The sequence below is a fragment of the Camponotus floridanus genome, unplaced genomic scaffold, assembly GCF_003227725.1.
Source record: "Camponotus floridanus strain SB8 unplaced genomic scaffold, Cflo_v7.5 scaffold250, whole genome shotgun sequence".
NCBI classification, from domain to species: domain Eukaryota; kingdom Metazoa; phylum Arthropoda; class Insecta; order Hymenoptera; family Formicidae; genus Camponotus; species Camponotus floridanus.
Window position 1 is genome coordinate 404794 of NW_020229382.1, and position 12070 is coordinate 416863.

The window sequence follows — 12070 nt, forward strand, 5'->3', positions numbered from 1 at the left end:
AGAATAACCAGATCTGGTGGATAGTGGTTATTTGTTACAATATATATACAAAACTGTTCAATTCAAAATCATCTCTTGGTCTCCAGAAATATAGAGAAATCATTAAATCTATTAGCATCATTTAAATTAAATAAAATCTATTGCACTTCTTCGTACATAACGATACGCAAGAATCATAAATCTAGAACGTACGACGATGATTAGTTACGTTTTAAGTAATTTACCTACAATTCTGATTTCCTCGTATAAATTTTCTCGAATCATTCATAAGCATATGCATAAGCAAGTGAACAAAGCAAATATCGATTTTTCCAATCTCTAAACGCAATCAATTCCTGTATTCCGGATCTACGCAAGTATTTGAGAAAAAGTGACCGAGATAATTTCTTTTAATTGCACGAAAAAAATACATTACCGTTCATTTATCACCGCAACTTCTAACGATTAATATGATACCATAAATCAGAAAAACGCGCTTGTCGTGTTCTACAGCATCAAAATCACAATTATGCATTTAAGAACACATGATGCATGATACTGTAAAATCCAGCCGACAAATCGATAATCTAATGCGGTTTGGAAATATTTTATATTAAAACAAGATTATTTTAAAGCAGTGACAACAGCTGTTCACTGAACGGAAGCATATTAATTCTTGTTCACATACGAAGATGTAGGAAGTTAAACGGGAAAATTTTTGAAATTTTCTATCCACAAAAATGTTATATTTACGAGAGCACTTCAAGATTAATTTTACTAGACCCAGTGTAACCATTTACCTCCAATTCTTGTGAGATCTAGCGAAAAGAATATGATTTTTATAACATTATATATTGTAAGTTTGAAAACTTTTATTGCATTGCACGACATAAGTTTTACATAAGTTTGGAATCTCAGAAAATCGAATGTGATCAGGGCGAGAGGTCAATTCTTAAATTCAATAATCATTATGATATGTAATGTAAACTTACAATACAATGTATGAACTTAGTTTTGGATTTCTGCGTCGGTCAGCGTCACAATCATCACGAGAAAGCGGAACATGTTTTCGATATTTCCAGTAAATTTCTTTCTGTACGTTACGACATACAAAAAAGAAATTGTACTCGTCTACTAGAGCTATTATTTATCGACATTTGGCGGCCGTATATATTATATATATAATCGCTCGCATTTGAAACATAACCTTTTTTATTGATCATCCGTCCTATCGATCAATCAATTATTCATCAATCAATCATTTTAAAAATATTTTATTTAATATTTTGTGTTATAACTAAAACATATTGTTTTAAAATAAATTATTAAGTGGGTGCGTAATTAAGATTAATAATGAAGGAGAAATCAGTTTTTCGAAAGAATAGATTGATTATATCGATTAGACGGCCATGCAACAATGACCTTAGCGAATGCAATTACTCGCAAAAATTCGCATTCCAAATAAAGTATTGCTGTTGAAAATTAAGTCGTAGTTATGTAGGCATTACGCAAAAATTCACATTAATAATCCGCGAACTTTGTCGGTTGGCGATTAAAAAATTAAATTTTTTTCTTATGGAAAATTAAACAAATAATTTAAAAAATGATGATGAGTATACAATAAAAGGTGACAATGAAACGTTTTCTATATATTTTGATAAATTTTATACATTTTTCGCCAAAGCAAATCCCACTCGGCCTCTGTCCATATCAAACTCAGTGTAGTAACGGCCAATAAATGGCATCCCCAGAATCCATTTTACATCATCTTTATATGTTGACTCGTGTTTCCCGAAGACGGATATACATGTACTTTCATTATATGGATGCTGAGCAGAATTATATACACGATATAAACTTCTCTTATACATATTTAAATAATTTAAATAATTTTCTTATGGCACTTACCCGAATGATATAATCCTTACCGGTAAGAACGAACGTCTTAACACCAAAATTAAAATCACGCAAATTAAACCTGATTATAGGCAAATGAGGAATTATATTGCAGTCCACCTTTAAATAGAACATAATATCAGATTAGCAATTAATCATATTTAGCGAGTATAAGTATTTCGGAAATAAGAATTAACGTTATTGTTCCATAGAAATTAATGTTTCAACATACCTATAATTTATTTCTTTATCGCTATTATCAATTTTTTATAATTTACTTTTTTCTATCAAAGATTATGTGCTTTGTGAAAGATATAATTACTTAAAATATATTGTTTACTTACCCTTCCATATGGATTAGTTCTAGTAAGTCGATCAATAAGTAAGACGTCCTTTTCTGGACCAATTATTTTCCAAATACTTGTGTCAACGATAGCTTGGCAGCTTTCCTTGCACAAAATAAAATTAGACGACATCACATAAGTCATTTCGATACTACAAAGCGAAGACGTTAATAATTTGTTGAAACATCATTAATGTAATTTAATAAACGACGCACTTATTAATGGTAATTTGCCAGTGTCCTCTGCGAGTAACAGGAACATATGTAAAATTTCCTTCGTAATAAGCAGGATCGGAACCACCGAATATCAATTTACCACCTAAATCGGCTGAAGCGTTTCTGCAAATTATGTTCTTTATATTGCAATATGTATGAGTGTGATAATTAAAATTAAGTTTATTTAATGTGCAAATATAAATAATATTTTAATATTAAAAAATCTCGTTTAAATAGGTATTCGATGCTTATAGCTAGAGAAGATATGTACCTATTTAGATAAAAACTGAAAATGCGTGATGACACTAGTCCTTGTTGAATCATGTTGTAGAAGACAGGCGTTATTTCACCGACAGGTATGTCGAAACAACACAGGCCCAAAAGACCATCAAATTTTCGGTTATATATATTTGTGTACGATCCAAGTTCGTCTGTATGTTCGTCTAATATGTTTACCACTTCTATAAATGTTTGCCTCTCCACATTGAGGTTGGCAACCTACGATAAAGTTTGTATTGAAATAATACATCGTACACTGATACGCAAAAAAAAGAACACGATTGCTTAAGTAATGTTCAAACTATCATTTTAGTTATAATTAAATTAGAATATTTATTTAATAATGACTTACATTCACTGTACCCGTAGATAGGAATCCTGTTACATTATAATCGAGGTATTGTACATGAAATAGTGTATTATTTACTATATACGGGTTGAAAGACGTATTTAGACTACTTGTCACTGTAAAGTATATTCAGTAATAACGAAAATTAGAAATATTAAATAACTTTTAAAAATATGCGTAGACATATTATCTTATTAATCTATATTAAATATGCAACATGCTTTTGTAAATAATTATTTATGTTGTACATATACATGTTTATATCGAATTAATTTATAAATCATTTTTGTTTATCAATGTTTGTCTGTATCTTCAAAGAGTGAATGTGATAAATTATTTAAATTAATTTAAACATTTTCAAATTCCAAAAGTTTGCCATTGTAATATATACACTATAATATTAAATATTACTATAAAATTAAAGTGAATATGTATCTGTATAATATTCGACTTTTTAAATCCCCAGATTATACTTGAAAAATATAATTCTATATAGTTTATATAAACAAACAAATTACTTACAACAAGCATATGTTTTGCACATATTCGAAGATAGCCAAAGATTTTTAGAACCAGTATCAAATACAACTTTAAATTCTTGCTGTGGAATTCCAAATTTAATAGAGCCATAATAATTCACATTTTTGAAATTGGTCAAACGTACTGAAGGAAAATTATTATCTGAAGGAACTTTTTGCAATTTGGTGTCACTTATCCGCCATATCCAGAAAAGTGACCTTGAAATAACATAAAGAATATTCTGTGAATGCAAATATATTTGATGACCTCCAAAGAAATTTATGTTAACGGTTGTCGTTTAAATAGGGATAAAAGCAAGATGAACAAAAGCGAACGTTATGAAAGTACAATGAGATATTTTTTCAAAAATATTCTTATTTTATATACTCTTTGACTAATAAATAAAAACATATATTTTGACCAAAGAAATTTCATCCAATTTGAAGTATTGAAGTATTTATTGCATTTGCTCAAGTTACGCCTTTAATCCAAAAAATCGGATACGAGAAAGATTCGATCTTTATAATTTCGATATTTATTCTAATACAAAATAAAATATATACGGAAATGTAAATTGCGCCTCAGTCGTCATAAAGAGCACCGTCACCACCACAAGAAGGCGAAACATATTTCAGAATTTATTTAATGCTAAATTCTCGATTCGTGAAAATTTCAACAACGACTTTCTTTCGACACTTAATGATCAGAGACGCAGAAAAATAAAGTGTTGTCATTTACTAACTCTCCTTTAGCACTGTATCAGTTTTCGATAGCATTACATATATATATGATTGCGCGTGTCCCTCTGTGGAATGTTTGAACAGATAGAGAACGCGCGAATCATTCGAAAAAGCCTGATGGATTTCTATCGATAAATTTAATTTAAATATATCATATTTTGCATGATCGCGTATTCTTAATTAACGTTTAATTATATAAATTTATGATTAATAATAGAAACAATTTTTTCGAAAGAATACATTTATAACGACTAAACTGACAATCATGCAACATTTACTTTACAATAGGAAGTTTGGAAAAAGCAGCATTTAATTAGCCGACACTTTTTTGTATAATTTTGTGCGGAAAAACTATATTTATGTAATTATAAATCACCTTTTTTGATGAATTCTTGAAGTTTTTAAAAAAACAAGAAAATATACATAATCTTGACGATATATATACTCTATATATTTGAATATTCATTTCAGAAATGTTGCTATGAACAATTTGTTATGTTAAATTTGGAATATTAATATGAATATTAATATAAATATTTTAACTTAAGATACTGTACAAAACTTAAAAATCGATGCTGTATATGTCTTAATTCTAATATATATATATATATATATATATATATATATATATATTTCTACTATACATTTCTTTTAACATATATTATGTAAATTTGAAAAAATGTAACAATATGAAATTTTGCGTAACAAATAATGGATCTCTTATAAGGAAATATTTTTTTATTAAAAATGTGTCAATTTATCGAAATGAGATAACTTTCAATAATGGAAAGTATTTTATTATGATGATAACTTCAATTATATTATAAAAATCAATGTATTATAAGATAAACACATTATGCAATAAAAAATTTGTAATTTCTTCATTGTAATTTTATTATTATTTCCTTGTATCAAATTCGTCCTGATTTAAAAAGCTTGAAACCGAATATTGATATAATTCAAACATATATAGCATGCATATATAAACATATTACAATTAACATTCATAAATAATAATAGCGATGTAACATTTATAATCAAATTATTTCAGGTCTAACTGAAACAGGCATCAGCGATAATCCGTAATAACCAGATCTGGAAGATAACGGTTATTTGTTACAATATATTTACTAAACTGTTCAGTTGAAAATCGTCTCTTTATATTCGAGAAATGTAGAGATATTATTAGATCCATTAGGTCCATTCAAATTAAATAAGATTGATTGCATTTCTTCGTACATAATGATACGCAAGAGTCATAAATCTAGAACGTACGACGATGATTAGTTATGTTTTAAATAATTGATCTACAATTATGATCTCGTATAAATTTTCTTGAATTATTCATAAGCAAATGAACAAAGCAATTATCAATTTTTTCAATCTCTACACGCAATCAATTCCTGTGATCATGATCTACGCAAGTATTTCAGAAAAAGTGACCAAGATATATTTAGATATATTATTTTTAATTGCATGAAAAAAGAGGGATACATTATCGCTCACCGCAAACTTTAACGATTAATATGATATAGTAAATCAGAAAAACGCTTGTCGTATCCAACAGTATCAAAATTGCAATTATAAATTTAAGAACACATAATGCACAATATAGATAAAATCAGGTCGATAAGTCGATTAATGAGGTTTAATGAGGATCAAAATTATTTTAGATCGAGATTATCTTAAAGCGATGACAAGCTGTTCTCTCATTGAAGGGAAGCATATTAATTCTTGTTCATATACGAAAATGTAGGGGAAACCTTTTTAGTTAGATTAATTTTATTAGATCCAGCGTAATTATTCACCTCCAATTCTTATTAAATCGAGCAAAGAAGAAATGATTTTTATAACATTATTATAAAATCGAAAACTTTTATTACACTGCACGAATAACTTTTTATTTAGGATTTATCGTTTTATGTATGCAATCACATTTACATAAGCTTTGAATTTCAGAAAATCGAATGTGATCACGACGAGATAGATCAATTTTTATAAATTCAATATTTATTATACTGATATGTAACGTAAACATACACTACAATGTATGAATTTAGTTTTGGATTTTCGCGTCGATCAGCATCACAGTCATCACGAGAAAGCGGAACATGTTTTCGAAATTTCCAGTAAATTTTTTTCTGTACGTTGCGACATACAAAAAAGAAATTGTACTAGATTACTAGAGCTACCATTTATCGACATTTGACGACTGTTATATATACAATCGCTCGCATTCGAAACATATCCGTCTCATCGATCCGTTCTATCGATCAATCAAATTTAAAAATATTTTATTTAATTTGTTTTATAATTAAAACAATTTGTATTAAATTATTAAATATGCACGTGATTAAGAATGATAATGAAGTAGAAATCAGCTTTTCGAAAGAATGGATTAATTATATCGACTAGACGGCCATGCAACATTGAACTTAGCAAATAACACTCCTCGCAAAAATTCGCATTCTAGTTAACAATAAGCTCATATCAGTTGCTTTCACGATAAAGTATTGCTGTTGAAAATTAAAGCGCAGTAGATATTACGCAAAAATTCACTTTGATAGTATGTAAACTTTGTCGGTTGGCGATTAAAAAAGATTAAATTTTTTTTTCGAAATCTAAATAAATAATTTAAAAAATGATGATAAAGTATACAATAAAAGGTAATAATGAAACATTTTCTATACATTTTGATAAATTCTATACATTTTTCGCCAAAGCAAATCCCACTCGGTTTTTCTCCATATCAAACTCGGTGTAGTAACGGCCAATAAATGGCATTCCCAGAATCCATTCTATTTCATCGTCGTATGTTGGGTCGTGTTTCCAGAAGACAGTTACACATATATTTTCATCTTTTGGATGCTGAGCAGAATTAAATACATGATATAAACTTCTCTTATACATACTTAAATAATTTTAATAATTTTCTTATAACACTCACCCGAATGATGTAATCTTTACCGGTAAGATCGAATGCCTTACCACCCAAAATAAACCTGATTGTAGGCAATCGAAGATTTTGATCGCAATCCACCTTTAAATAAATAATTAAAATTAAAATAATTTATATAAATAATAATATCAATAATTAATAATAAATTAATATTAAATATGTTTAATGAAAACTAGGATTAATGTCGTAATTTCATAGAAGTTTCATTTGCACGTACCCAATATTTATTTTTATATCGCTATTATAAATTTTTTATAACTTTTTTCTTAAAGCCTACTTTGAAAGATGGTTATTTCAAAGGTATCGTTTACTTACTCTTCGTGGATCAATTCCAATAAATCGATTCATAAATGAAACATCCTTTGCTGGTCCAATTATTTTCCAAGCATTTGTATCAACGATAGCTTGGCAGCTTTTCTCACACCAAATATAATCATTTATTTGGATACTACAAAGCGGTGACATAAACAATTAGTTGAAACATGATTAATGTAATTTAAAAAATAAGGTACCTATCAATGGTGAATTGCCAGTATCCTTTGTTAGTAACAGGAATATATGTAAAATCCCCTTCGTAATAAGCAGGATCGGAACCACCAAATATCATTTTACCACCTAAATCGGCTGAAGTGTCTCTGCAAATTATATTTTTCATATCGCAATATGTATATGTGTTATAACTAAAATTAAATTGATTTAATTTGCAAATATAAATATTACTTTAATTTGAAAAATTATAATACTATATATAAATAATAAATTTAATTTATGTTTATATTAAAATAAGTATAAAATAAATATAAATATATATACAAATAGAATTGAATGTTTATTAAATATTCATTTTCTATAAATATATGTTGTTCATAAGTAGAGAAGATATGTACCTATTTAGATAAAAACTATCGCAATATGTATGTATGTGATAATTAAGATAAATTATATTTAATGTGTAAATATAAATATTACTTTAATATAAAAAATAATATTATATAAAAATTATACTATATATAAATAATAAATTTAATTAATGTTTATATTAAAATAAGTATAAAATAAACATAAATATATATATAAATGGAACTACATGTTTATTAAATACTCTTTTCTATAGATATATGTTGTTTATAAGTAGAGAAGGTATGTACCTATTTAGATAAAAACTAAAAATGCGTGATGACACTAGGCCTTGTTGAATCATGTTGTCGAAAACAGGCGTTATTTCAGCCTCAGATATATTGGAATAACTTAGGCCCAAGAGACCATGAAATATTTCTGTGTCAAATACACTTATATATAAATTAAATATTATATTTACGTCTGATATGTTTACTACTTCTGCAAATGTTTGTTTCTTTACAAGGAGATTGGCTATCTATAATAAAATTGGTATTGAAATAATACATCGTCATTGTCGCGCAAAAAAATACATGATTTTTTAAGAAATGTTTAAACTACGATTATAGTTATAACTAAATTTACGATTAATTATAATTAAATTAGACTATTTGTTTAATAATAACTTACTTTCACATTATCAGTAGATAGGAATCCATTTATTTTATAATCGAAGTATTCTATATCAATCTGACAATGAGTATTATTTGGTACATATGTGTAGGAGTACATATTATTATATAGATGACGTATGTCTGTGAAGCATATTCAGCAATATCGAAAATTAGCAATATTAGAAACATTTTAAAAATATATATAGAGATATTGTCTTTTTATTAGGCTATGTTAAACATACAATATTTTTTTGTAAATGATTGTATGTGTTGTACACGTAATTGTAATTGTAGAATTAATTCATAAATTATCTTTGTTTATCAATGTTTGTTTTTTGTTTCTGCAGAGAGTGAAAGGGATAAATTATTTAAAATGATTTAAACATTTCCAAATTCCAAAGTTTGCCATTGTAATATTTACACTATAATATTAAATATTACTATAAAGTTAAGAGGTAATATCTAGTCAGCAGGCCGCAAAAAAATTATGATGTTTGAGATCTTTTTTAAAAAAGTGTAATAATTTTTTTTTACAAATAAATTTTTATTCAAAAATACAAATATTAAGGATGTTATTAAATTTTTTTTAAATAAAATATTAAAAAATGTAAAAGTTATAATTCTTCCGGATATTATTTTTTAAAAACCGCTACGTCGGGAGCAATACTATTCGAAGCTGATTTATCTGATATTAAAAATTCGATAAACTGTAATTAATGTATGAAATTGTCTAGTAGATGTACGAAGGAATAATCGAAAAATTGTTTTAGAATAAAATGGCTGCCATTTGATATTAAGACATTCATTTTCGACTTAAAAATTACCTACTTCTTATTAAGTAAAAAAGTATTCAAAAAGTAAAAAAGTATTTTAAAAAAATCCTTCGTTCATCTACTATATTTTTATATGTAGAAGAAGCCTATACAATTTCAAGCAAATCGGTGTAACACGGTTTTTGAAATATCTCGCTCACCGATTTTGAAAAAGTGATTTCGAGAAACCTGCGTTTAAGATTTGTGTCAAGTTTACATTTAAATAAAATATAGTTTCTTTAATTTACACAGAATCATCTATGCCCGGCCCATATAATTTTAGTTCATTCAACTCTTCGTATATTGACTTGATAGCTCTCGAAACATCAGAGCTGAAGCTTTGTAGTCGTGTTTAAACAAAGTTATACATTCTGACACTTCATGAAACATACAATTATAACTTTGTCAATTTGCATCTGATTAATTTGAAACTTTTAGGAAATATTTTCAATATAATATACTTCCAGAAAATGTAAAGACATAAAAATCGATTGCTTTTACTTTTATAATTAGACATAATCCCTTAAGTAAATATCTATATTATATTTTTTTTTCAACTTTTTAAATATCCCAAGATTATACTTGAGAAATATAATTGTAGATAGAATATATATACATATATATTTGCGAATTTAAAAACTTGAAGTTTAAGCTTGTTTAAGGAACGGTACTGATTAAATGAAATTTATTTAATAAATGACAAATAAAAACATATATATATATAATATATATATATATATATATATATATATGAACAAATTACTTACCACAAATAGAAGTTGGGCAATTTCTGGAAAATACCCAAATTACCCAATTTGCAGAACCAGTATCAAATACAACTTCAAAGTCTTGCGGTGGCATTCCAATACTAATAGTGCCATAATAATGTACGTTTTTGAAATTGGTCAAACGTACTGAAGGAAGATTATGACCTAACGCAAAGAAACTCGTTGCAACTGGGTGTCAACTTTTCTCGAAAATTTTGGAAGGAAATTCATCTTGTTTCTTGAAATAACATAAAGAACATTCTGAGATTGCAAGTACACAGGATGTAAAATAAATTCATAATCAATCTTTCAAAGACAGATTCCTGGGATCATTTGAAAACGATTCTTCCTCAACAAAAATGTCGATGAAGGCCATTATTTTTTGCATGTTCCCGATTTTTGTCATCATATAGCAATTAAGCTTTGCAATTAAGCCATAAATTAAAACTCAACTAAAGTAAACTCTATTTAAAATTAATCGAAGAATGTGGTCTTATTAATATTTTATTTCTACAAAACTTAGTTTACAAAAAACCCCTTATTTTCAATCACTTATAATTCGAAAATTATTTATTAGTGCCTTGACATTTTCGTTGAGGAAAAATCGTCTTCAGATGATCCCAGGAATTTGTCTTTGAAAGATTGATTATAAGTTTTGGGTCACCCTGTATATATATATATATATATATATATATATATATATATATACTACATATATGTATATAAAATGAATATTCACATTTGACATGACTAATAAATATTTTAAGAACAAATATAAGTTATGAAAGTCTACACAGTCTCAGAAATCAACTATATAACTTATATATTTACAATACGAGTACACTACGCATTTAAATTAGGAACGTTTAACTCGATGATTTTTTTAAATTATATGACCCTCATACATATATCAAAAGTAATATTTAATTTAATCCTGTATTTTCAATAAAATCATTTTAACAGATATTGCTTTTCAATTATCGACAATTTCTCTGTGTAATTTTACACATAAAAATAATTTAAATTAAGCAAATGCGTCAGCTGTTAAAAATAAAATGCAGAGAATATCAATTAAACAAATAATACAAAGCAAATCTATATTTTATTTGCTACGCGCGTGAAAAAATAGTTTACAATTAGATGTTTTTTGATAATCTGCAATCATAATATTTACGTTAATGATAGTTATTGTTTATATAGGGATAAAAGCAAGATGGACAAAAGCGAATGTTATGAAAGATCAATGAGTCATTTTTCCAAAAATATTCTTATTTTATTTACTCTTTGACTAATAAATAAAAGTATACGTTTTGACAAAGGAAATTTCATCCCATTTGTATAGAATAATTAATTGCATTTGCACAAGCGGCGCGTTTAAAAAAGAAATCGGATACAAGAAAAATCGATATTTATAATTTCAATATCTATCATGGCAATATACAATATAATAAAATATATACTGACCTATACAATTGCGCGCTAGTCATCATAAAGAGCACCGTCACTATCACCAAAAGGCGAAACATATTTCAGAATTTATTTACTGCTGAAATCTCGATTCGTGAAAATTTCCACGACGACTTTCTTTCGACACTTTATGATCAGATACGTAGAAAAATAAAGTGTTGTCGTTTACTAACTCTCCCTTAGCACTGTTTGGTATTCTATAACGTTATATATATATATATATATATATATAT

General features: G+C 26.9%; 2 protein-coding genes across 3 annotated transcripts; both read right to left on the reverse strand.

Annotated features, from left to right (window-relative positions):
- Nucleotides 1-724: 724 nt before the first annotated feature.
- LOC105255113 (lysosomal aspartic protease) lies at nucleotides 725-4340 on the reverse strand. Its single transcript, XM_025409285.1, has 8 exons — nucleotides 4145-4340; nucleotides 3585-3799; nucleotides 3066-3178; nucleotides 2706-2932; nucleotides 2435-2557; nucleotides 2220-2370; nucleotides 1888-1995; nucleotides 725-1808 (listed from the first exon to the last, which is right to left on the reverse strand). The coding sequence occupies exons 1-8, from the start codon at nucleotides 4207-4209 to the stop codon at nucleotides 1644-1646; spliced, it is 1167 nt and encodes a 388-aa protein (XP_025265070.1). The 5' UTR covers nucleotides 4210-4340; the 3' UTR covers nucleotides 725-1643.
- Nucleotides 4341-6188: 1848 nt separating this feature from the next.
- On the reverse strand, nucleotides 6189-12029 carry LOC105255112 (lysosomal aspartic protease-like). Of its 2 annotated transcripts, none has more exons than XM_025409292.1 (8): nucleotides 11835-12029; nucleotides 10371-10535; nucleotides 8808-8932; nucleotides 8429-8655; nucleotides 7793-7915; nucleotides 7596-7728; nucleotides 7269-7361; nucleotides 6189-7189 (listed from the first exon to the last, which is right to left on the reverse strand). In XM_025409292.1, the coding sequence occupies exons 2-8, from the start codon at nucleotides 10462-10464 to the stop codon at nucleotides 7025-7027; spliced, it is 960 nt and encodes a 319-aa protein (XP_025265077.1). In that variant the 5' UTR covers nucleotides 10465-10535; nucleotides 11835-12029; the 3' UTR covers nucleotides 6189-7024. The 2 variants fall into 2 exon arrangements, with proteins under 2 accessions (XP_025265077.1, XP_025265076.1); XM_025409291.1 differs by having other exon boundaries at nucleotides 10371-10608.
- Nucleotides 12030-12070: the final 41 nt, after the last annotated feature.

Coding starts and splice junctions, on each gene's coding strand:
- LOC105255112 (XM_025409292.1), bottom strand. CDS start 10,464: ATGCCACCGCAAGACTTTGAAGTTGTATTTGATACTGGTTCTGCAAAT. Junction 8,656..8,807: donor TATCTACTGATAATGTGAAA/GTAAGTTATTAT, acceptor ATTTTATTATAG/ATAGCCAATCTCCTTGTAAA. Junction 7,362..7,595: donor TTGGAATTGATCCACGAAGA/GTAAGTAAACGA, acceptor ATTTATTTAAAG/GTGGATTGCGATCAAAATCT.
- LOC105255113 (XM_025409285.1), bottom strand. CDS start 4,209: ATGTTTCGCCTTCTTGTGGTGGTGACGGTGCTCTTTATGACGACTGAG. Junction 3,800..4,144: donor GAGGCGCAATTTACATTTCC/GTATATATTTTA, acceptor TGTTATTTCAAG/GTCACTTTTCTGGATATGGC. Junction 3,179..3,584: donor GTGCAAAACATATGCTTGTT/GTAAGTAATTTG, acceptor TATACTTTACAG/TGACAAGTAGTCTAAATACG.